The 25,781-nt window shown below is 37.3% G+C and overlaps 2 protein-coding genes across 2 annotated transcripts in view; one reads left to right on the top strand and one right to left on the bottom strand.

Moving 5' to 3' along the window:
• Window positions 1-7,735: 7,735 nt before the first annotated feature.
• Window positions 7,736-10,390, top strand: LOC119785990 (carbohydrate sulfotransferase 2-like). Its single transcript, XM_038289016.1, has one exon. It carries the CDS (start codon window positions 8,251-8,253, stop codon window positions 9,646-9,648), a length of 1,398 nt encoding a protein of 465 aa, XP_038144944.1. The 5' UTR covers window positions 7,736-8,250; the 3' UTR covers window positions 9,649-10,390.
• A 4,606-nt stretch (window positions 10,391-14,996) lies between these two features.
• Window positions 14,997-25,781, bottom strand: part of LOC119785983 (sodium/hydrogen exchanger 9-like) — a 106,018-nt gene continuing 95,233 nt past the window's right edge. The window contains exons 15-16 of the mRNA XM_038288980.1: window positions 15,817-15,922; window positions 14,997-15,699 (exon numbers count right to left, since the gene is read on the bottom strand). Coding sequence (XP_038144908.1) covers window positions 15,532-15,699; window positions 15,817-15,922 — 274 coding nt within the window. The 3' untranslated portion in view covers window positions 14,997-15,531. The remainder of the gene's footprint in view (window positions 15,700-15,816; window positions 15,923-25,781) is intronic.

Here is a 25,781-nt window from a genome sequence, read left to right as displayed (position 1 = left end):
CGTGCGCCGCGCTCATACGGCGCGCGCGCGCGACGCCGTGTGTGACTCATGATTACGTAAGATTGTTATGTGTGTTGTTTGTACACATAGCAAGGAGGCAGAATGCTGCAAATTATTTATGTTCATCATACAGTTGGATTCTTACTGCTGAATAGATAAATGGGCGGTATGGCCAGGGGTGGAGCTAGATGGGGGGCCAGGGGTGGTCTTACCCAATCATGGGCCACCCCTACCATTTTAATCCCTCTAATACTGACGGTGGCAGCAGTAATACTTTCAAGTGGATGTTTTAACTTATTTAAAATTAAATTTTCTATATGTAAACGATTACCTGAGAAGAAAAACACTGCAGTTAATTATGCACATCACTATACTAACATTAAAGATACAGAATTTATGCTCTTTTCAGAACTAGATTTTGTCTTAAATGGGTTAAAGAGAAAATTATCTCTCTGCAAGTCATCCAGTGGTGTTCAGTTACTTAAGTAGAAGTATAACGCAGTTTAAAAACACTCTGGTAAAAGTTGAAGTATCAACTTGACCTCTTTACTCAAGTAAAAGTGAAAAAGTATGTTGTCCAAAAACTACTGAAAGTATAAAAATATAAAGTAACCTTCAAAAAAAAAAAAAGCAGCCAGATGCCACTATATGAATTGAAAGCTCAAGTTTTCGACTATTTCGAAAAATTCTTTGAGATAGAGCCAAGGATGAGTTGTTGGTCTCCATCTCCATCTGCCTCCATCTCCCGATACGCTCTCGCCTGTTTTGACCTTTCAGACATTCCAACATCTTTTTCTGAATCCGACATTGTTTGCAGTGTGAAGAACACCTGCCTGCTTCTGATGATTTTCTTTAGCAAACCAATGAGTGTTTGCGTTATATGACTCATCCAGTTACACTAGTTTTCACTTAATATACTAAACAATGCACTCTATTTTTTGTGTGTATGTGTGGGTGTTTGTTGTGTGTCCCCATGGATAACATGAACCCCTGTCCCCCCGTGATAAATTTCTTTTAGGACTGCCACTGCTTATGATAGAATCATAAGATGTCCTCTAAAGATGTGGCCATCCTCATTAATTAACCAAGCACTTAAGCAGCTTTGATGCACTTCACTTAACAAAATGAGGAATCTGAGCCCCTTCCAGGAGAACAGAAACTGTTGAGGAGGTTTCATAATAGACCTCTGAAAAGCATCTTCATGGAAGGCAGACAGGCTGCATGAAATACTAGTAAGGAAAATAAAACAAAGTGTTTATCAGCTGGCTTTGGTTCTGAATTGTTCCCTAATGCTGCAAGGTAGCCACCATTGTACCATTAGCCAAGAACTCCACATTAACCTCCTAGAATGACTTCCTTCCTGTTGCCCTTACTCCAATAATGAGGTCAAAATCAGAGGAAAAATTAGAGATTAGCCAGCGATCTTTAAAACTACACTGTTTTTCACCAATTTCACTTGTATTACTGTTCAAAACACTCGACAAAGGATGCCCTAACATCTGGATTCAATTAAAATGTTGACAAAATCTAAGAAAACGTTGGTGACTTTAGAAAGAAGAACCGCAACCAGATTAAATAACAATGATCCATTAGTCTTGGTGATGGACAGGGCCACCTTCCTAGAAGCGATCATAACAGACAGGCTGATCTGTGAAAAGATTAAACAATCTCTGCTAAATAAAAATCACCAATCTCTATGCTTTCTCTGAAGGAGGAGAAAATCATACCACCCCTCACCCATTCTCCCCAACTTCTATAGGAGTACCATTAAATCCATCCTGATCCATTGTACCTCAGCTGTGGGCTGGAATGGCCACATAGAACAAAGCTATGGGACTAAAAATAAACAGATCATCTGATTTTTTTTCATGTGAAAACACATGCATGTGTGTGTTTATGGACCTACCTACCTACCTGCCTGCCTGCCTACCTACCTGATATGTAAAGCTCATTTCCTAAAGCTAATTTCCCCCCTAAATCTGTCCTGAATTGATGAATTGCTTCCAGGTGTATCTTGACTTTCTGTAACGAGGGGGATGTGTAAAGCAGACCAATGGGGAGGAACATAACCATGGTTGCCGCCATCACTGAGAATGGTGTGCTAATGCATATTTTCATATCAGGCCATGAAATGCAGAGGGTTGTGTCACTTTAAGGCTCTCTGTACAGGGATCTCACCCCTGAGAAAGAGAGGGGTCAGAGTGTCGCTGACTTGGCAAAGCATGGGATAGTTTAGGGCAATGTCAGTTTCCATCTCTACAAAATCATCAGGCAATGGTTTGTGCCCAACAGCAGGAGGGTGATTGGGTTCCTCTCACCCTGTAACATATTCCTAAATATGGATATGTAAAAGTATATGATCACCAGCCACATCCACCGATGAGCATATCAGACTGCCATGCATGCTGTGCTCAATGGCATTACAGCAGCTACCTACAAATATTATCCAGTGTGTTATTTTCAACTCTTTATGTATTTTTTCTTTGAGCTTTGCAATGTTGCTTTAGCCTTTCTGTATTGCAATGTCATTTTCTCACAACAAAATACAGATCAAACAAAAAAAAAATTCAAAAAGGTGTTGCAATGACAGTCATCAGAATTAACCCCAGTCCACATCAGAACATCTCTCCAGAGTAAACGGTTACATTGTCAACATGACTGAGCAATTCTCCTATGTTATCCAGACACAATGACCCAATGGCTTGTCATTCTGATACTACTAACATGTCTAATGAAACACATATTTACTTTTGAGAGAGGAGAGGCTGACTTTCTAGGTAATCCATGGCACTTTTACCATTTCTTAAAGAAACCCATGATCTGTGATAGAAATGTAGCAAAGCAATTGAGAAAAACTGAAAAGATCTAAAACAAGACCCAGCATTAAGTGCAAGCAAAGTATTTGTTAAGTATTTGTGAATCTGAATTTTCAAGTCTTTCTTCAGTCCTTCAATTTTATTGGATCTTAGCTCTACTAGGTAATTCTGTCTGCTTTTATCTAAAACATTTCAGTGTAAGTCTAGTTGCAGCCTCTAAAAGGTTTACTCTGTATTTTACTCCATGACCTCTTTTTTCACTTATTAAGGCCCGCCTCCCCCCCTCCCAGCTGAGGAGAATAATTTAAAAAGTATGATGGTACCACCACCATGTGACGCCATGGGGATGGTGTGTTCTGAGAAACAAGCAGTTCTAGCTATCTTCCAAATATTTATTGCTTTTTATCTATTTATTACATATGGATATAAAAGTTCGGCTTTGGTCTTTTCTGTTTGTGTTTTCTGAGCTCAAAGAAAGGAAATTGAGCTTATAGTATTTTTTACAGTAAAAAAAACCTTTTTTCTAAAAAAAGAGATAGAAAAACAAGCACCATGAACTTCACAGTTGTGCTTTTAGTATTGTATTGTTCACATTAAGATCGTACAAAAAAAGTCTGTGGTTGCAGCATGACACAATATCAAAATGCTGATACAGCACTAATAGTTTTGCCAGGTTTAGTTTGTCAGCACAGTGAAATATAAATTTAGTCAACGTTTAAGCCTTGGTTAGTGTCTGTGTAGAGAAACATGAAATGTAAGCCACACTATGTTGTTGTCATGTCTGGACAGGAAGGGCTGAAGCTTTCATCTAATCGGAAAATAAAGTATATTTATACTGACTGTGTCCACGCTAGGCTACAGCTGAGCAAATATGTACTTTTCCATCTGCATGTCAGAACACTTGAATGTTTCTTTATATATTTAACCAGAAATACTATGCATATTAGCGTGTCAGTTTAAAATAGCACCTAAGATAACAAATCAATAACTAAACCCTTTAAATGATTTAAAAGAGAACCTCAAAGATGCCATAACAGTTCTCTTGCACAATAACACAGATGTGCAATACTGATGTAAAGAAGTACTTCTTTTGATTCCCAACAAATTTACTTTCCAAGATCTATCATTGCCTTTTATTGAGATTGAAAAACAATGTGTATGTCGATCCATACATTTCTGATAGTGATGAGTAAAGAAGAAAGTTGAAATCACACAAACATTTAATTAATTCCAAAATGATGTGTAACTTTGCGTTGATTTGAAACAAAATATCCCAATAAAATATATAGAAATTGCTAAGTGAAAAGATTAGCTTTAAATATACTTTACTTGCACTATACACACAGAGAAAACACTCAAAATCTTATTCTTTGATCATTTATTTTGGATTTACTTCAGCCGTTTTTATTTAGTTTTATAATGTATCATGGATACATTCTGTTTTTCTATTCTTCAAAGGCTTGTATTGTAAAGAGAATAACAGAAAAAAAAGTCCATTCTGTGTGAATGCAGAACAGACAATTCTCCAGCAGAGGGCAGTATGCACAAAGCTTCATACTAAATTGCAATAAACCTAATTTTATTTGACTAACACTACTAAGATTTATCTGTGGGATGCAGACAATCTATCTATCTATCTATCTATCTATCTATCTATCTATCTATCTATCTATCTATCTATCTATCTATCTATCTATCTATCTATCTATCTATCTATCTATCTATCTATCTATCTATCTATCTATCTATCTATCTATCTATCTATCTATCTATCTATCTATCTATCTATCTATCTATCTATCTATCTATCTATCTATCTATCTATCTATCTATCTATCTATCTATCTACACTATATTGCCAAAAGTATTTGCTCACCCATCCAAATTATTGGAATCAGGTGTTCCAATCACTTCCATGGCCACAGGTGTATAAATTCAAGCACCTAGGCATGCAGACTGTTTTTACAAACATTTGTGAAAGAATGGGTCGCTCTCAGGAGCTCAGTGAATTCCAGCGTGGAACTGTGATAGGATGCCACCTGTGCAACAAATCCAGTCGTGAAATTTCCTCGCTCCTAAATATTCCACAGTCAACTGTCAGCTGTATTATAAGAAAATGGAAGTGTTTGGGAACGACAGCAACTCAGCCACGAAGTGGTAGGCCACGTAAACTGACGGAGCGGGGTCAGCGGATGCTGACGCGCATAGTGCGAAGAGGTCGCCAACTTTCTGCAGAGTCAATCACTACAGACCTCCAAACTTCATGTGGCCTTCAGATTAGCTCAAGAACAGTGCGCAGAGAGCTTCATGGAATGGGTTTCCATGGTCGAGCAGCTGCATCCAAGCCATACATCACCAAGTGCAATGCAAAGCGTCGGATGCGGTGGTGTAAAGCACGCCGCCACTGGACTCTAGAGCAGTGGAGACGCGTTCTCTGGAGTGACGAATCGCGCTTCTCCATCTGGCAATCTGATGGACGGGTCTGGGTTTGGCGGTTGCCAGGAGAACGGTACTTGTCTGACTGCATTGTGCCAAGTGTAAAGTTTGGTGGAGGGGGGATTATGGTGTGGGGTTGTTTTTCAGGAGCTGGGCTTGGCCCCTTAGTTCCAGTGAAAGGAACTCTGAATGCTTCAGCATACCAAGACATTTTGGACAATTCCATGCTCCCAACTTTGTGGGAACAGTTTGGAGCTGGCCCCTTCCTCTTCCAACATGACTGTGCACCAGTGCACAAAGCAAGGTCCATAAAGACATGGATGACAGAGTCTGGTGTGGATGAACTTGACTGGCCTGCACAGAGTCCTGACCTCAACCCGATAGAACACCTTTGGGATGAATTAGAGCGGAGACTGAGAGCCAGGCCTTCTCGTCCAACATCAGTGTGCGACCTCACAAATGCGCTTCTGGAAGAATGGTCAAAAATTCCCATAAACACACTCCTAAACCTTGTGGACAGCCTTCCCAGAAGAGTTGAAGCTGTTCTAGCTGCAAAGGGTGGACCGACGTCATATTGAACCCTATGGATTAGGAACGGGATGTCACTTAAGCTCATATGTGAGTCAAGGCAGGTGAGCAAATACTTTTGGCAATATAGTGTATCTATCTATCTATCTATCTATCTATCTATCTATCTATCTATCTATCTATCTATCTATCTATCTATCTATCTATCTATCTATCTATCTATCTATCTATCTATCTATCTATCTATCTATCTATCTATCTATCTATCTATCTATCTATCTATCTATCTATCTATCTATCTATCTATCTATCTATCTATCTATCTATCTATCTATCTATCTATCTATCTATCTATCTATCTATCTATCTATCTATCTATCTATCTATCTATCTATCTATCTATCTATCTATCTATCTATCTATCTATCTATCTATCTATCTATCTATCTATCTATCTATCTATCTATCTATCTATCTATCTATCTATCTATCTATCTATCTATCTATCTATCTATCTATCTATCTATCTATCTATCTATCTATCTATCTATCTATCTATCTATCTATCTATCTATCTATCTATCTATCTATCTATCTATCTATCTATCTATCTATCTATCTATCTATCTATCTATCTATCTGGCCTGAAACAGAACAGCTACTTGAAGTAAAATATGAATTTAAAGGAGAAGCATTGAGGTGAGCAACATTGCCTGAAAGAAAAACAAACACTGAAGGGCTTCATAACGCTTTAACTTGGTATGTTCTATCATTTTAGGAGGAAGGGAAGGGTGGAGACCACTATGGCTAATTATAAAAGTTTTCACCGCTGACCATTTCTGCCTAACATAGATGTAGTAGTTGTAGAAGAGTAGGCACTCAGATTCTACATTAATGTGGTGCCATATAGTGTTATTTAAGCCAAGCTGGTGGGATCTGTTGTAACGGTGTAAAAAGTACAAAAAGAAATGGAAATAATGATAGAATAAGGATTCAAACTGTTCAGCTACAACAGATGTAATTGGTTCCTTAAAAGCAAAGCCTTTGTTATTATCTAAGAGTTTTAATATACAGCTAGTTACAGTATAAGAGATTTTTTTAGTAGAATTTCTATCACTATATTTATCCTGTCCCAAACTATGTCAAAATACTAGAAACTGTATTGCTGCTAAGAAGTATAAGTATACAATTAGTTATATTACTTTTTAATTGTCATTTGTAATATACTTTGAAATCATAGTTTGTAGTTATAAGTAATTAAAAATTAGGCTACTTATAACATTAATTCTATTTATTATGAAATTAATTCCAATGCTTTTATTTTGATTTTCTTATTATCTCCACCAAAACTGCTCATATACGATTTGTAAAAAGCTACTATCCTTTTGTTGTTTCAAGTTATCATTTCGTCTAACCATTACTTGTACCAGTAGTACAAATACTACCAAAACTACCACTTATAATGTTAATATTAATAATAATACTGAAAATACTACCACAAATAAAGATAAAAAAGTAAGGATTAAATGACTTTTTGTAAACCAATTATTCTTTGGTCTCAACCAAAACTAGGAAATTTATTGGTTTTGTATAATAAGGTAATGTTAATTTATAATTTAAATGCATTATGTTCTGAAACGGTTGCTCTTCATTTTGATATAGTAATAATATAGCTATAATTGATAAAAAAATGTTTTAATTTGTGTCATAAAAATCAGTAGGACATTTTTGTCCAATACAGTGCATTTTCTCGGCCAAGTTGTCACTCACAATATGGCGACGGAGCTGACGTATAGCCAGCAAGGGACCAATGTGTTGTCTACCTCTCTATCTCTATGATGATAGCCCTTGATGACGGACGGGTAAAAACAACCAATGAAAACGCTTACACGGATATTGCGTCACTAGTTCGTCCAATAGGGCGCTTCGGGGGGGCGGGCCTCTGCTCCTGCATTCTGATTGAATCCGTTCAGTGGTAGTTAGACTGAAACAGTGGAGGAGAGAAATTTTGCACAGCCGTGACTGTGGATGCAGGCGTTTTTATTGCCTCCTGGTGATTTAAGCCCTCCGCATTGAACCCAGTTTATATTGTTGCAGCGTGTGTCGGAACCCCACGGAGATGCCTTAGTCAATATCTGCGCAGATATGAAGACAGCCGAACAGGGCGTCTATTACAATGAAGACGACGGCAGCGGCTCCTTCCTTTCTCGTTGCGGATCGTTGCAGCGCTCGGTATGAACAATCTAGACGTCTCCATCCTCATCATCACCATTACTGTACACCGCCGCTTCTATGAGGAACATTGCGCAGTGCAGTGAACGCCGTGAGTCTGTTTTTTTGGAATTTATATTACCTAATCATCTGGGAGATAGATTCCCAGCGCACACACTACAGAGCGCGCCTTGGTGCATTGTTGTCAATGTAAAGAGCTGGGTCCAGTGGTTGGAGCCACTCTTTCCAGGGGTTACCGATGAGAGGCAAACAATACCATCAACCACTCAAGTTGACTGCGCCTTGGGAGAAGGATGCTGGCTTTGGGAGAAAGCTCAAAACCTACAGGAATCATACCAAGATAATAGCACAGCCTGGAATCGTGATGAAAGTGCTGCGCAGGAAGAGGATTGTGTTGTTCATGGCCTATTTCCTGCTGCTGGTGCTCACTATGCTCAATTTGGCCAATTATAAATGGACCAAGGAGCCCCAGCAGTGCAACCATCAGATGAGGAGCACCACATATCAGAGCAGATCAGACATCCGCTTTCTCTACAGGCCCTCCCTGGCTAAGAAGAGGCAGCTTATCTACGTCCTGACCACCTGGAGGTCGGGGTCTTCTTTCTTTGGGGAGCTTTTCAACCAAAACCCGGAAGTGTTCTTCTTGTACGAGCCTATGTGGCACATCTGGCAGAAGCTGTACCCCGGGGATGCGGTGTCCCTGCAGGGGGCGGCTAGAGACATGTTGAGTTCCTTGTATCGCTGCGACCTGTCTGTTTTCCAACTTTACAACAGCCCTGGAGGCAAGAACTTTACCTCCTTAGGGCTGTTTGGAGCCACCCTGAACAAGGTGGTGTGCTCCTATCCCCTGTGCTCAGCGTACAGGAAGGAGGTGGTGGGGATGGTGGATGATAAGGTCTGCAAAAAGTGCCCCCCTCAGAGCCTTAGACTGTTAGAGGAGGAGTGCCTGAAGTACAGCACTATAGTTATTAAAGGGGTGCGCATTTTGGACGTCAACGTTCTAGCTCCTCTAATGGAAGACCCATCGTTGGATCTGAAAGTGATCCACCTGGTTAGAGACCCTCGGGCAGTGGCAAACTCTAGAATCAAATCCAGACATGGACTGATCAGGGAGAACTTACAGGTTGTCCGCAGCAGGGATCCCAAACTTCGTCGGATACCTTTCGTGGATCCGGGCCACAAGGCCAACAAGAAGGACGGCTCTGATTACCACTCCATCGGAGCCATGGAGGTGATCTGCGACCGCACCTCCAGGACTCTGAGGACAGCCTTAAATCCTCCAGGCTGGCTGAAAGGAAAGTACATGGCGGTGCGGTACGAGGACCTGGTGGAGAACCCCGTCAAAACCCTGAGGAGTATCTACCGCTTCGCCAACCTCACCACCAACCACGACATCGAGTCGTTCGCTCTGAACATGACGAGTGGCTCCAGCTCCTCCTCCAAGCCGTTCATCGTCTCCTCGCGGAACGCCACGCAGGCGGCCAGCGCCTGGAGAACGGTGCTCAGCATCCAGCAGATCAAACAGGTGGAAGACTACTGCCATCACTCCATGTCAGTTCTGGGATACGAGAGGGTGAGAACAGCCGGGGAGGCCAAGGATTTAAGCAAATCGTTGCTGACGCGGTCCATACTGTGAAGGGAAAGAACTGTAAGAGCATCCTCCTCGCCACCAAAGACCTTTTAATTTAACGTTCATTTTTTCCATGCAGTGCCGTTTCCTCTTATTGTGGAAATAAAGCTTTACATGCAAAGGTTTAAGGAGAGCCAGCTGGCCCACATTTGGAATGTATATCTTGTTTTGGGAGCTGCAGTTTGTATCTAAATAAGGTCACTTCTTTTATTCCGGAAAACCCACAGCTGGACAATGACTTATGATACAGGGGGAAGGATCATTTGTGTATCTTGGTATTATAACACTTCAAAGTTGATGTTTTCGAGGTTATTTTTGAATGTTCAAAATTTTCAAAAATATTATTTTTCATGCTCCATACTGTCTGTAAAAGTGAAACGAAATGCTAGATTAAAAAAAAAAATGAAGTAACTGATTTTTGTTATTATTTTTTTAGGCCTGGTGAGACAATCAATAATTTGGTTAACGATGTGCCATAGCTCTAAGTCTCATCAGAACAGCAGTAGTACTCAACCCTTTTTCTATATATATTTTTTGAACTGTTAATTTATTTTGTCACAGAGTCCTTTTAGGATGATGTCATGCACTGTGGACTTGTATTACCATAACTCTGGAGCAGAAGGACATCTTTTTGTGTCAATGTGAGCAGTCTGTTGTTCTGCCATATAAACAAATGTTTACAATTGCTTGCTCTTATGGAACCACTTCATCTAAGATTACTGCATTGAGTAAAGTTCACAGTAAACGAGTTCATGCATCATTTTTGAGCGCAACATGTTCAAACTATGGTTAAAAAATTGACATGGGTTCCCTTTGCTTGCTTCCAGAGACTAGTATGAATTAGCGCTTTAAAATGAGTTTTATTGACCTCGCAAAGTCTCTGTCAATTATGTCTTTGTGACACTTTTGTTTCAGATTGTAAAGATAACCTGTGCAAATACAAACTTCGTTTTTACAAAGTCTACTTTGACTACAAAATTGGGAGAACTAAAGCTATTCAAAGCAACCTAGCCCTGTTCTTTGTTGGCAACAATAACATAAGTCAAATGTAAGTGAGAACTTGCATTTATGTCAAGGCTTTAAACTACGCCGCTTAAAACCTTAATTTTATTGTTTTGAACAACTCAGAGGTTGAATTGGGTGAAGGCTACATCCACCCTTAGGATGTTCTGGCTGAGATAACTCCATCTTATTATTAATCAGCTGTTCATGTCTTGAAGCCCCATACCATCACAACACTACCATCCTGCTTGGATGTTGATATACTAACAGGCTGAAACAATCGGATTAATCACGATTAATCGATTATTTAAATAATCATCACCTTATTTAGTAATCGATCAACCCTTAACTGGAATATAGAGACTTTAAAATACGCCTTTAGCTTTCAGAGCAACCCAATAAGAGCAGCGATTATATGAACATTGTAAAAAAAAAATATCTAAATATTTTTGCATTTAAGATAAAAAAGAAACAAATGAAAAACTTTTTGGTCTGTCAATATGCAAGTAAAAACGTTTTAGTTTCACTGGTTTCATTTAGTAAAAAATCTTTAACTGACCTTTTGCTACAGCATCTGATTATTAATCGATTTGCCAAATTAGCCAAAGTAGCCCAATCCTACGAGATCATCAAGGTGTTTTTTTCCGAAATCTAACATTTTTTTTTAGTTATTGTTGCATTCAGCAGCGGTTTTCTCCTTATAACTCTAATAAAGGGCACTTGTGCCAGTTTGCTTCCTAGCAGAATCCTGCTGAAGCAAGTTAGAGCGACACTGGATGAGACTTTGTTCTAGGCTCTTCTGTGAACTTATGGATGAGTTAAAAATTTGGGTCATTTAGTAGCGACATCTCTGCTAGGTACATTTACTGCTGTTTTATGTTCTTATGTTGGCTCTAATTAGACAATAGAAAACGTTTTTTTAACATTACCAGACTAATAGTTGGCAAGTCTCATGTTTTTCCATCTGTTCATGAATTTCTTTAGAACAAGTTGTGAAATTTTTTCTTTTGAAAAATCTTGTATTCCTGTATATTGTCAGACAGCAATAAAAAAATAGTACACAGTAACAGTAATAAAAGAAAAAAATAGGACTGGATGGGGCTAGTTAAACGTAGGTTTCAAAAGATTAAATCAAAGGTCGTTCCTTTCATAAGATGCAAAATTATGTTTTACCGTAAATAAGGCTGGGTTGGTTTGGATAGCATGTATCTCTAAATAAATAAATTCGTCAGGTTTTAAAATTTTATTTATGCAGATTATATTTCATAATAAAAATTACTTATATTATCTAAAATAAAAGCGTGACAAGAAAGCAAAAGAAACAATCTTTTTACAGTATTATATATTTGTTAGAGGCTTTAATTCTGAGGTCATACATTAGTTGCTGAACATCTTAAAGGTGCCCTGTGCAGTTTGTCTGCTCAACGACACAGTATGTGTTTATAAATTTAGGACTTCATTTCTTAAAAATACCTTTTCGCTTTACAAAACCTCATAACATGTATTTATAAATCCACATTTCTATTTTGGAGAGTTAAGCAGTGCAGGTGCTTTAATATTTAACAAACCCCTATCTTTTTTCTGCATTTTATATTTTGCCAAATCCCACCTATGTTTTACCTAGAAGCTCAGATCTGCTTCATTATGACAAAACGACTCAATACTAACTGTTTTTAACCCAGTTTTGAGTCAAATACACAGTGGCTATTCAAGCACCCTGTTAAAATGCTATATTTTGATGATGTTGAAAATTTGCATAAATTTATTTTTTCTACATGTAGTTCTGACGTTTACCAAGTAATATTAAATTGCAAAACAAATCTGTTGAGGGAATACAGAAGGACCTAACAACCTGGTTGCATATAGGTAAACAAACCGTAGACTAATACTGTATTGAACTAAGTTTTAATTCATTTTAATTAGGGCTGAAACAATTAATCAGATTAATCGATTATTGAAATAAGCGTAAACTAATTTAGTAATCGATAAATCATTAACTGGACTATAGAGACTGTAAAACAATCCTTTAGCTGACAGAGCAACCCATATAGAGCAGTAATTATACCACAGTTGTAAAAAATTTTTTTTTTTTACATTTTGCATTTAAGATAATCTTTTTCGTCTGTCGATATGCTCTATCCAGAACTAATAAAGCGGAAAAGCTTTATTTTTACCTGTTTTAATTTAGCAAAAAGTCTACTTTAAAGGACCTTTTGCTATTCAAGAATTAATATAAAAAGTAATTGACAGATGAATTGATTTGCAAAATAATCATTAGTTGCAGCTCTAATTGTAATCAGTCTCATCTTTAGATAAGTCTGTAATAATCCTGCATTGTTTAATCCCATTATTGTTGTTAAGGGGCTCTAAAGGTGATATGCTATAATGTTTTGCACCAAACTTGCCTTCTCAAATTGTGTAAGATGTTCGGGTCTGGGTTTATTACACTATAAAACATTCCTCTACAAGATTATGAGAGATTTAAACCAATTCTGGATGGCTTTTGGACTTCCAAGGCTTCTGTTATATAATCCTACTATTAGTCCAAACAAATGAAGAAAGGAGATCATCATGTAGAACAAAAGCATTACTAACTAAAAGTGTCTGTGGCTCTTTCTAGTGTGGCTATGGGTTCCCTGGCAACCTCCCATCTTGTATTTAATCTCTTATAGAGAAACATTCAGTTTTGATCATGTCATAGTTTTTTCCATATATTATCCAATTATTAATAACTGTTTTCACTTTGCCATAGAGACACAACACAGCGCCTTTTCTTTCAACCTATGGCTTTAGTTGAGGAATGCAGTTAAGCAAATGTAGAGGAATTAGATGTAGGCAGATCTCTAGTAGGTGTATAACTTGGAGGATTGAAGAAGTTTGAGTTTAAAATGTTAAAAGTTTACATTTTCTGACATATTGGGTTGTTTTTTTAGTTTAATAACAGGATATATATATATATATATATATATATATATATATATATATATATATATATATGTATATGTGTAAAACATTAAAAGTAGAGAAAGGGTTCTGGGGTTATGCCTAAGAATGAGACGTATAATTGGTTTTGGCTTTTCTCCATCTCTCTAAACAAACCCATATGGTCTGATGAGATAAATGACTCGCAAAATATGAAAAGCAGAAAGGGAGTTGATAAAATGTCTTTTATATGATGCGTGCAAAGTTACAAGCCTGCTGCACACATGTAAAAACTGCATCAAGGGGGGGGGGGATTAACTGTCACAAGTGGAGGATTTCGGGCAAGTTTAAGAAGAGTGTTGTTAAGATGTTGAAATGGTACCTCCTATGAGGTGCTTATGAAAAGTGTAAACATCTAAATAACAGGCTTGAAGGCTTATCTTGTTTACTTGTGAATCATGTTCTTTTCCTTCTGTCTGGTGAAACTTGAAACAATTTGAAGGAACACGAGTGATTTAACGTCCATGTCTTGGTGTGAAGATAAAAACAACAACAAAGGGCATTGACGCATAAAACACTCCTTTTCTTGTATTGCATGCAGTTAAAAGGACTGGGAGGGCACAGCTTTAAAAACAAGACTATATAAACGTACTGTAGGTGTATAAAAATCAGATTATTGTAATAATGTTTGTTTGCAGAAATAAAATTTAGGTGAAATTTGGGTATGATCATTTTCAACTCGTAGGGTGCTAAATCACAGGGAAACTGCACTCTTAACAGGATTATGACTCAAGCTATTAAAAAGTTAGCAAGAATTTATAAGACATGATCTGTGCCACAGCTTTTTTTTTTTCTTTTTGCAATGTACCAAGTCTTGCTGGGATATTAAAACTTTTATTAAAGCTTGTCAGCGAAGGCACTTAGACTCTGAAGCTAAAATCACATTGGGCCATGCCCACTGGATATGCTGTTCCACACAGCATCACTCATTGTGGAAACCTTTACAGTGTAGCTTGAGCAAATAAATTCGGCACCTCTCCACTCTTCCTGAAGATGAACCAACTGACTTCAAACCCTAACCTTAACTTTAAAAGGAAATCTTAAAGGGTGACTTTAGACAAGTAAGTAGACATAGCCTCTCTCCTTATCCTGGATAAGACACTTACATGGGATCTTCTAGAGGCATTCAGTGTCGTAACTGTTAAAAACAGACTAATCTTTTATGAACTTAGATTGAAATCTCGTAGTCTGTGTTGGCTATGCATGTTTTTCTACTACAGTTCTTCCTTCCACTTAACTTTCTATTAATGTATTTGCATAGAGTTCCAATTAAACAACTAGCTGATTTAGCAATGACCTGTTGCTATTGGCCCTTCTTGTGGAGGCTGTCCAGCACTATAAAACCAGCAGTCTTTCCAATAATTCTGTGCCACATTATAGCTTGTGCATAAAAACAAAATCATTTATTTTATGGACTCATGTAAAAATACAGTAAAAAAATACAGAAGCAGAATATATTTTTTCTCAACAGCTGTAAGCCATAAACATCTAATGTAGCAGAAATACACACAAGAAAAACAGCACTATGGGTTTAATAAATCAAGATTCTCCTTTTGAACTACATTAAAGTTACTTTTCGGTGATCTTTCAATTTACAAACGAACACCTGATGATAAAAAATAACTTAAATTTCTTCAGTTTCAGGTTAAAAACTTTAGAAAGCTGAAACAAGCCAAGAAATCTGCTGCAGTGAAACAGGAAGTCGTCACTAATTGTGTCTTCCTCCCAGTGTGAGTGGATCTGCAAACACAAATTCGCATGGGGGTTGTGTGACCTTATGCGAGTGGCAGTAACTTCCTCGGTGGCTTTGAAATACTCAGAGTAGAGCGACTGCACTCTGTGGGAGGTGGGGGGGAGCTAGCATTAGGGAAGGAGGGGCAAAAAGGCGGAGTTAGTGGGGAAAATTCACCCCTCTATAACATTAGCTGCTCCTGTACCAAGGCCCAAATCTCCCTCCAGCAGGTCCTCCTCCCGCTCTGAACCAGAGTCGCTGCTTTGCTTGGATGAAACCTCAGATTTCTCCAAATTCATGTTGGAGTCCTCTGGCTCAGTCTCAAAGGGCGTTTCCTCATCCTGAAAAGCAAATTAAATCATAATAAAAAAAATGGGTTGGATTAAAAATGACTCTATAGGTTCCATCTATTCTAACAAAAAAGTATTTCCAATTAAATGGCAAAAGAGGAGTCTTACCTTCTGTTTACGGTGGCAACAGAAGACTCCAGTAAATCTACCACACCACTGCGGCAGCGTGTCCGTCAGCGGGGGGCCACAGTGTGTTAGCAGGGGCTTTAGATATCTGTATCCTCATTAAGGCATTAAGCAAGGCCATTATTACAGATACAAATGCTTATATATATAGTGAGACGTATTATAAAAGAGTAACAGCTCAAAAAGCTTTTAGGAATCAGCAAAATGATGTCAGCTGATTTACACAGATTAATGTCAGTGATCTGACAGATCATTTGTAAACAATGTTAAGCTGGAGGAGGGTTTCCATTTTAGCTGTGGATTTCAATGAAGAACATCAGATCTCAGTTCACTATCTTCAAATAAGAAGGAAAGATTCAATTATTTATGAGCAACAATTTAGGAATGCAGACCCCAAATAAAAAAGTACAGTAGCTTTTATTCTGAACATGTGACACAACCTCATTACAACCCAAATCTTCACTGTATCATACTGAGATTTTAGGAGGTACCTCCATTAGTGTCATGAAAAAAGGATCTGAAAAATATGTTATGTGGTTAAGATTTGCCACAAACCATATCAGGAACACAGAACATGTGAAGAAGAGGATGCTTTGGTGAAGTGAGACCAAAACTTAATGGACCCAAAATCTGGAACGAGCCATCCCCTATGTGAAACACAGAGGTGGCTGCATCATGCCGAAGGGATGTTTTTCCTGGAACAGGGCAGCTTGTCAGAATTTAAGAGAAGATTGTTGGAATTATGTACAGGGCAGTACGAGAGGAAACCTGTAAGAAACTCCAAATGCTCACCTTCCATGAGGCCAAGGTCCCTAAACTTATGGATTTACGCACATATATTACCTGCTGTAAAATAGGCCAACTTGTTGTTTTTCCAATAAATTCAACTGGCAATGCGATTTTTTCTCCATCAGTCTAGGAATCAACTGTCAGCATATGACAGCTGTTATAAGCTTCTAGGCTTTTAATAAGTCAGGTTATATATAAGGGCACCCTACAAAATCCTTTTAATATATTTAGAGACAGTTATATCTAATATCAAAGAAATGTATCAAATATGAATAAGCAATGGCTTTCGATGTTTTTTCTGCAAAATAAACCCATATTTATTGTCTGTAAACCAGTTTAAATCTAAAAGAAGAGAAACATTAGGTGCAAATAAGTAACAATTGTTAGTATTCAAAATGAAAGGTTTTTCTACCTCTGATAAATACAGTACTTGGTGTTTTTCTGGTGGGTAAGGTGAGAGTGAACTGCATGGTTTTAATCACTGGTGGTTCTGCAAAGGGGATTAAAATAGTGTTAAAAGTTACAAATCATACATTCAGTTATCCTCAACATAATGATGAAACTCAGAACAGTCAACAATGAGCTCACGTTTGTTTGTCCAACAAACAAACACGTTTTATGCAAAAGTGAGAGCAGAAAAAGATCAAGGATAATGTTCTCTGGACAGATGAGAGTAAAACTTTGCAGAGGAGGGGCGGGTAACTAAAAATGTAAAATCCAAATATAAAATAATAATAAAATTAATAATAAAAATAAACAATTGCTCAGCTGGATTGAAAGGCACAAGCTCTTTCTGCATCTTCTCCCATTAATGATGGGTTTCCTCCAGCTAGTCCTGCTTCCTTCCATAGTTCAAAAATAGGATCATTTATTAATTCAAGACATCTTTAGGTATGAATGCATGCATGGTTGTATTCTATATGCGTCTTTGACATGTTATGGACCGACCTATCGCTCAAAGACCAATAAACAAGCTAATGCAAAGAAAGGAGACCCTTCCTTCCACTTCAGAACTGTGGGCTAAAACTTGCTGGTATAGCAGCTAATAAAATACTCTGAACTTCATTTAGAACACACTGTGCGCTCTGTCTACTTTGGCTTTAAACCACTATCTTGTCATAACCTCTTGGTTTAAAATAGAAACAGCACATTTTACTGTTATGCTAAAAAGATGAACATCTTTGCAGCTACACGGAGGAGGCCATTTCTTTTATGAAGTCATTAAGAGCCGGTGGCCCTTCTGACAAGGAATAGAGCTTAAAATTAGTCATTCCAGCACCAGGTTCTTTTGTTATGTTTCATTTAGAACTCCAAGGGTTTGAAATATTTAATTTCACACAGATGCAATAACTTCTATAAATTCAGATGTAGAAAAAACATAAATTTAATTTTGTTGCAGGAAATCAAGTTATTATATACTTTGAGTGAAGCAAAAAAAACGAAAAGAAAAACAGGTCACAATTACCGTTGAAGAATGGCTATGAAGCAGTGCAGAGAGTCACCTCACAGACCAGCGAAGAGAATGACTGCAGACAGAAATGATCTATTATGTTGAGGAAGGAAATCAACATGCTTCAGGCAAATGCATAATAAAAATTACACCCTGCGATAAGCCTCTAAAACCTCTCTAATCAGGGCAGTTAGTGACAGCATATTCCATTAAACACTTGATCCAGGATCCCCTTTATTACAGCTCCTTAAATATGACAGCACACTCATTAGCCTTTAGCTGTAAAAGGACTAACAGTTCTAATTAGTAGCTACTTTCCAATAAGAGTTAAGGCTTTGTTCGGGCTGTTTCTTTTGAAAGAGAGACAAAAATCACGCAACAGAATAAACACAGCAGATCTACCTTTGCGTGTGTGATGGATAATGGGGGAAGTAAAAGTGCACAGTGCCCTGACTTAGAACAAAAGCAAATACAAATGTATGAAGGAAATGATCTAATCTGGCTTTGACCTCTGATAAACCTCTGTTAAGGTTATCAGTGATGAGAAAAGGGCTGGGATTATGAGCTTCTTTGTGTTTGCTAACAGGATTCTTTATAAGTGTTTGAAAATAAAGAACAGAAAGAAAACAAAGAGGGTACAGGGAGGAGAAAAGCCTACATGGTGTACTCCTGTATCACACTACAATAATACCGCCCAGCGGATGGTTGTTTTATTGCGGGAGCTGCTCTCCGTTTCATGGCGGTGTCATATTATGTTTACGTATAATGGTGCTGAGAGGTTCTCTGCTGGTAGACGGCTAGCTGCTGTTACAGCCATGTCTCTCCCCCTCCTCCCATCCCATATGTCACCTCTCACCATTTTCAAAACTATTATCTTTTAGTTTTCTTAAACTGTTTCATAAAACCAATTCATGTTAATGTTGATATAAGCTGTTCCACAAATAATCTACGATAAACTAAATGTATTAACTGGGTTATTTCTAAATAAAGACAAAAATTCTGACTCAAAGTGGTGACTAACTGTTGAGCAGAAAGGAGAAAAAATATAATTTTTTTCCCTCATAAAAATGATTTTTCTGTTAGAACTAACTCAGTTTCAGTTAGAATGGGATTGCCAAAGATCCTGCATTTAATGAGATTGTGGACTTTGGGCCATTTTAACAATATGCTTTCTAAACTGGCTGGACAAGAGCTTCAGTTGTTTTACTGCCTATAAACATGTTCTCTGATAGTTTGGCTAATGCCCTTTTAGAACACTTTCTATTTTTTATTTATTACATATGTTACAAACGTTTTGATCATGGTTTCATACTAGAAGCACTATAAAATGTTTAGAAGTTTATGGCTAAAGCATTTTGGGTTTTTTTCTGACTGAGCTCTCTGTGGTAACTGGAGTATAAAGCAGCTGCATTTGGTGACAGCCTTAGAGGGACCAAGTCTGTAAAGGGTTTAAAAATATTTGGGTTGGGTCTGAGTAATATATTCCAGATCTTATCTATAAAAAATGAAAAACAATCCTCCTTCTTTGTTTATAACCTGAATTCCGGACACTGAATAAGAATCATGTCTGGGAAGCAAACAAAATCCAGACAGGCAAACTATCAGTGGTGTCAAAAGTACACACATTTGTTACTTAAGTAAAAGTATAGATACTGCAGTTTATAAACACTCTGGTAAAAGTCGAAGTATCAACTTGTCCTCTTTACTCAAGTAAATGTGTCAAAGTATTAAAAAAGTTTTTAAAATCAGAAGCAGTGTGAGCAATTTGTATCCAACCAGACCTTTGTATGCTGTTCACTAGCTTGGTCACACACTGCGGTGGGTAGCATCCCATGTTCAACCAGTATGTATTGCTAGTCAGCCAAAGAGACCACTTCCATGCTCATTGAATATGACTGTACTCTGATTACAGGGGTTTTCTGAATTCCCAAAAATGCATTACCATTGCTTGATCTCACTTCAGCAATGTGACTACCCCGTACATGTTAACACAGTTATCTGATTTCTTTCACTGTCCAACATTTAAATATGTCCAAAGGAAAACAATGCAGCAAGCAAATGAGCAGCTTTATCTACATATTGCTGGGAATCAATCTATGGGGGCTCTCCTAATCTTTGCCTGATGGGAGGTGCTGTCTTTTCTTATTGGACAAAGAAATTAGAAGCAAATCCAGAGGTACTGGCAGACGGATTGCTGTCTCGTTGGGACTCATTACATTTTTCATTAGCCTAAAAAGTTTTATGGAGTTGTCACTCCACTGTGAGTCCATAAATTAGTACCACTCTATTCCTTACTCCAAACACCCAACCAACAAGTATGAAATGTACGAAGTCAGAATTCTGCCAAAAGAGCACATAGTAAAAACTAATACAAGCAGTTTTATTTAAAACACATGGAAGTGCACTGAATATTTGTCTCGGCAGCATTTCACTTTCCTGGGTTGGTTCCACCCTCAAAATGACAAAAGGTCAAACACAGAAACAGGTTAACACATGAGTAAGAGAGAATCTGCAGCCACATAAATCCCAAGCCATGAGCACAGAGAACAAGTATGCAGCCCTGCCTGTGATATACTTGGGTACCTCATGGAGCCAGTCTGGTAAACCACCATTGACTCTGGCCAATTGCATGACTTTCTGATGTGTCACTGCTAGCAGATAAGCCTTTCTGCTTATCTGCTAGCATAACAGAAAGATGGCGACCACAATGGGGCAATGTTTTAATGATGCTCTTTCTGGTATCAAAAGAGATTTATTTAACGTTAAAACTTCAACAACGGACAGATTTTGGACAATTTCTTCTTAAAGAGGATGTATTTGCTATTTTTCACTTGACATGTTTCACGGACTGTAAAATTACAAAAACAGAGAGCAACGCTTGGAGTTCTAGCGTTACATTTATAGTCATCCAATTGATTCTAACCTGGTTCCGCCAACCCTGTTAATCCCACATTTTAAATCGAGCTGCACCGGGTCTGGCCAGCCTATCATGAAACTAAACCTGCACGTATAAAATGTTCAAAATACGCATGGTGAGTAATTTACATGCAATGTTTTAAATAGAACTTGTATTAGTTTTTATAAGGGCATGACAAGAAAAATAAAGCTGTTCATTTTGGGAGAAAAAAAACATTCAAGCAGATCCCAGAATTTTTCAGTAAGACTGAAGTCAGGACTGAACAAATGTCATCCCATCTAAGGGGAAGTCTCTGAAAACACCCTCCAAGGGGTCGAGCATTGGCTCCGGCCCAGTGGGTGGAGGTAAGTTGCCTTAGCTTCCAGAATATTGTCTTTATATCTCTCTGCATTAAGATTGCCTCCAATCATGTCAAGTCCTGTATTCCCATTCAGACCCAAGCATCACACTACATCTGCCAAAAGATGTTTTGCATTAGAAAAGACGCTTTAGTTTCACCACTACACAGCTCTACCTAGAATTGCATTTTCCTGACAGATGACAAAGAATTGTTTCTCCTCCTTCATTCTAACATGCTTAATTTCAGCTGTCTGGCTAAATCTTTACTAAATGACTGCAATCTATCCATGTCTCATTACTGCTTGGAGTAAAACACAACTTTTGGGCTTGCATTTATCAAACAGCTTTTGGAGAAATTTCAACAGAATTTCAATGAGGTCAAGATGTAGAGATTTTTTATTTTCATATTAAACTCTCAGTCGTTCAGAGACTTTATCTCCTCTGTCTTCTGACACAGTGCATGTATTTTTTTTTAACAAGGTGCTCCTAGAGTTGCTTGATTAGATCTCTTTTCCAAAGTAGAAGAGTCCCATGCTCAAAGGACTGCCTTTTTAAGCATTATTGTGAAAGTGATAATCAATGATTTTGCTTCATCATCTGCAAAGGCGTAAAGTTCGTAAAATATGCCTCAGTTTCCACTGAATTGTTGATGAAAGTTTTTTTTTCCCTTTTCCAACAAGTTATACCAAGGTTTTCAAAAGTCACCGTTGCTAAACTGTTACATTTTTCTGTGTTTCTTTGGACCTCATGCAAGAACCGATCGTACGAACAGATTTGTTCTTAAATCATTTGTGCGAGTAATTTAGGAAAAAATGTCACATTCACCATTTTCTCCTTTTCTAAACTTGTCTCAGGTTTTTTTTTTTTATTTATTTATTTAACATCTAATTGTCCAAGCTGTAATTAAATTCATCATTAGCTTTTCTTGGGAAAATCTGCTTTATCAACAAAAAGTTCTTTATGTCATCTGATATACAGAGTTTGGACTGATTGGATGCTACTATTAGCCTTTAGCTGATTTGTCTAAATTTTCTGAGATTCAGCTTGACTTTCAAGCTAAATGTCTTATTGCTAATACAAATTAATGACATAAAGTGTTGGTTCTATCTACCTTTCCTTCTTTACAGTAGCTGCATGAAAAATACTAAGATTCCCAAAAGGAGATTAGAGATGGCTCAGAGTCATCTATAATACTTTTTGGTGTTAAATTTGAAAGTTATGCCGCTAACCGGTCTGAATGACATAAGGGCTGGAAATCACAATGTTTTTTTGTTGTTGTTATTTTTACAAAAGTACATCTTTTAGATCAGATGAAAATGAAAAAATTAAATCATTGAGAGTTTTTTCATGATATCATTCAAGAAAAAGTTGTGAAAAGATTTATGAGAAACAAAAGATTTATGACATAATCATATGTTTTTCCAGTTTCAATGTACAGCTCTCTAAATGTAGGCAGACATTTGACTCTGACGATAGTAAAGTTCTCTTCCTCATTATGTTAAAAAGAAAAATATCCTTTATACTCATAACAGACCTGAAATAGGAAAGGATTAGTTCTACAGATCTGCAACATGGTGCTGTTTGGACCTTCCACAACAGCTTTTAATAACGCAGGGTAAAAATTATAGAAAAAAAAAAGACTACTCTGTCTAAATAAAGATATAATACAATATGTAATGTAAATCCCTTTATCGTCCCACAATGGGGAAATTCACTCTCAGCATTTGACCCACCCTGCTGGAGAATTTAGCAGTTTTTTTTTCATGGAATAACTGTAATGAATTTTCAAAGCATATTTATACTGAGATTACACTATTCTGATATTTTCAAGAAATTCTAAGTTGCTCTAAATGAGTTTTAACTAGGCAGACCTAAGGAATAACGACTTTTTTAATTGCAAAGGTTGCAGACCTCTAGTTTCAACTTATTTAAAGTCAGTGGAAAACACGATTGTTTGACTATGTATACAGTTTAAATGTTTGGTTCCAATTGTGCTACTGTAAATAAAGGTAATGCCGTCTTCATTCATGGGACTCACGACGTTAACATTTTTTAACCATGGGTGGCCACTGAGTTGCCCAATTCTAAAGGAAACCATCTGTTTTCAGTCTCTAATGATACAGCGTACAAACCAGTTCAGCAGCAGACATCAAAGGGGCTTTGATCTCCAACAAAATGAACGCCTAAGAGTGAAATGTTTGTCCTAATGACTGCTACACCCAGGCCTACACAGTGGATAATACAAGGAGCGACAGGAAGCCTGGAGGTTGGGACACCTCAGAGCCAAGCCCTCAGACTGCAGGGCAGAGGGATTTACTGCTGCACCTGAAAACACCTTCACTGTGTTTTCCCACAGTCATTCTGAAGCACTTCTCTTTCATCCAATTCACAGTTTCTCTAATCTTCTCGCCTAGCTTCTAATTTACATAAATATAATGCGTCAAAAAAGTGCTCACCCACATGTGCAAATTAACCCATTATGTCTGCTTTTAAAACCATAGCCACTGGGTACCGTTTGTGTAGACAAATGTTAGGGATCTGTTTCCAATGAATATGTCTAATATCAGCCTAGATGTCTACAGTCTCAAAGTCCCTTGCCTCTATGAAACTTGGCAGGCAAAGTGCATCTCTTTTTCACACCAATCAGTGTTAAGTGTGGGTGAGACAATATGAAACTGTGAGGGAACATTTTAGTGGCAGGAACATGGAGTTGTTTGAATGCTAAAGGGAACAATGTGGCGTTGAATTTTTATGGAAAATCTGATTCATTTGTTAGGCCGTAAACTCTGTGGACAAAAAAAAAATGTACCACATCGTTTAGTTAGTTTCCCCAGATAAACTGTGCACCAAAACACCATCCATCCTTTAACATCCATCCATCCATCCATCCATCCATCCATCCATCCATCCATCCATCCATCCATCCATCCATCCATCCATCCATCCATCCATCCATCCATCCATCCATTTGACTTTTGCGGTTAAAAGAAAAACAAACACTAGTTTTAGAAAAAATGCAGAATGAACTGCATTGAAAGCTGCAATTGTGATAAGACTAGAATTAGATTTGGGTATGCTTAAAAAGAACACACTGATCACAAGCAGACAATAGATAAAGAAACAAAAGTGGGAAAGACCGAAATTGGCAGAATGTAAGGGCATAATCACAAATAAAAAGATGAACCTAAAGAGGATAACTCAGTGTGAAAACAACTGAGAGATACAAAAAAAAAAAAAAAAAAACAGTCAAGATAGGAATTAGAAAAAGTAAACTTATATCGTCATGCATATCAAGAAAATCTGTCCAACAGTCTGATGCTGCATCCGTTTTGGTTATCTCCATTCATTTCCCGTTTAAATGTACTCTGCTGCATATTCACTTATTTCACAGAAATGACTGCTATACAGTAAAATCATCTCCTCCTCATTAAGCAAGTTAGGGGCTATAAAAGAGGTAAACAAATTAAATTAACTTCAATCTAATGTAGTTTCATGAAATTCAATTGAAAGGTCAAAACTAGTTTATTGGAACTAACTGTTCGTACTGTCTAATTGTCTGCCAGGAATCAGAATTACACTGGAATATTTTCTGATTTTTCCGATTTGAAGATATTTCAGAAACATTGTGAAAATTGTGTAATACCTTCTGCAAATGCTTTGCAAAGAAAAAAAAAGAAAGAAATCTACATGAATTTGACATAATGTTCACTTAATGTTTAGGAAAGAAAAAAAAAGTCTTGTTGAATTAATTATGTCTACTGCTTTTCACTTATGTAAGATTCTATCTTATTGTTCCTGAAGGACAAACTCTATTTTCTTTGCATCTCAGTTTGCATGAAAGCTTTGTAGAAACATTAACACCAGCATGAAAGTCCTGAAGGTATATTGATAAATGAGCTCTACATCTTATAAATGTGATGGCCTTGAGAATGCTGGCTCTTACTGTGTTTTAAAACTGTTCATTTTTACCATGCCATCTTTGAACTCTACTCAAACTTAGGAGAGATTTTAAAAAAAAAAACTTCTAGTGCTTTAGTTAATCGCAATATCTAAGCAAAATCATGATGTACCAATTTTAAAATAGGGTATTTTCTGGATGTAAGGAAAAAAAGACAGCTTTTACTTTAAAACAATTGACTCTAAAAATTTGCAAAATCTAAATGGATTTCATATTTCCTACTGGAAGAGTACACTAGATCCTAAAACATTAGAGAATGTCTTACACATATAAAAAAAATTGGTGACTTTCCCATGTTTTTGCCTCCCAACTAAAGATTAGTAGAAAATATTCGATATCAATGTATTTATTTGGAACATATTTTCATTTGCCTGACCCTCTCCTCTGCATTTGTTTCACTAGCATCAGTTCCATCCATTTTGGGTAATAATTTAGTTAATAATCCTGCTTCAGATTAATTTCCCTTTTATGGCTTCTACACACATTATGCACAA

The sequence above is a fragment of the Cyprinodon tularosa genome, unplaced genomic scaffold (genome assembly GCF_016077235.1).
Source record: "Cyprinodon tularosa strain WSP-4 unplaced genomic scaffold, ASM1607723v1 ctg260, whole genome shotgun sequence".
NCBI classification, from domain to species: Eukaryota; Metazoa; Chordata; class Actinopteri; order Cyprinodontiformes; family Cyprinodontidae; genus Cyprinodon; species Cyprinodon tularosa.
The sequence above is the reverse complement of the archived record's forward strand: the minus strand, read 5'-3'. Positions and strand labels throughout refer to the sequence as shown.

Coding starts and splice junctions, on each gene's coding strand:
- LOC119785990 (XM_038289016.1), top strand. CDS start 8,251: ATGAGAGGCAAACAATACCATCAACCACTCAAGTTGACTGCGCCTTGG.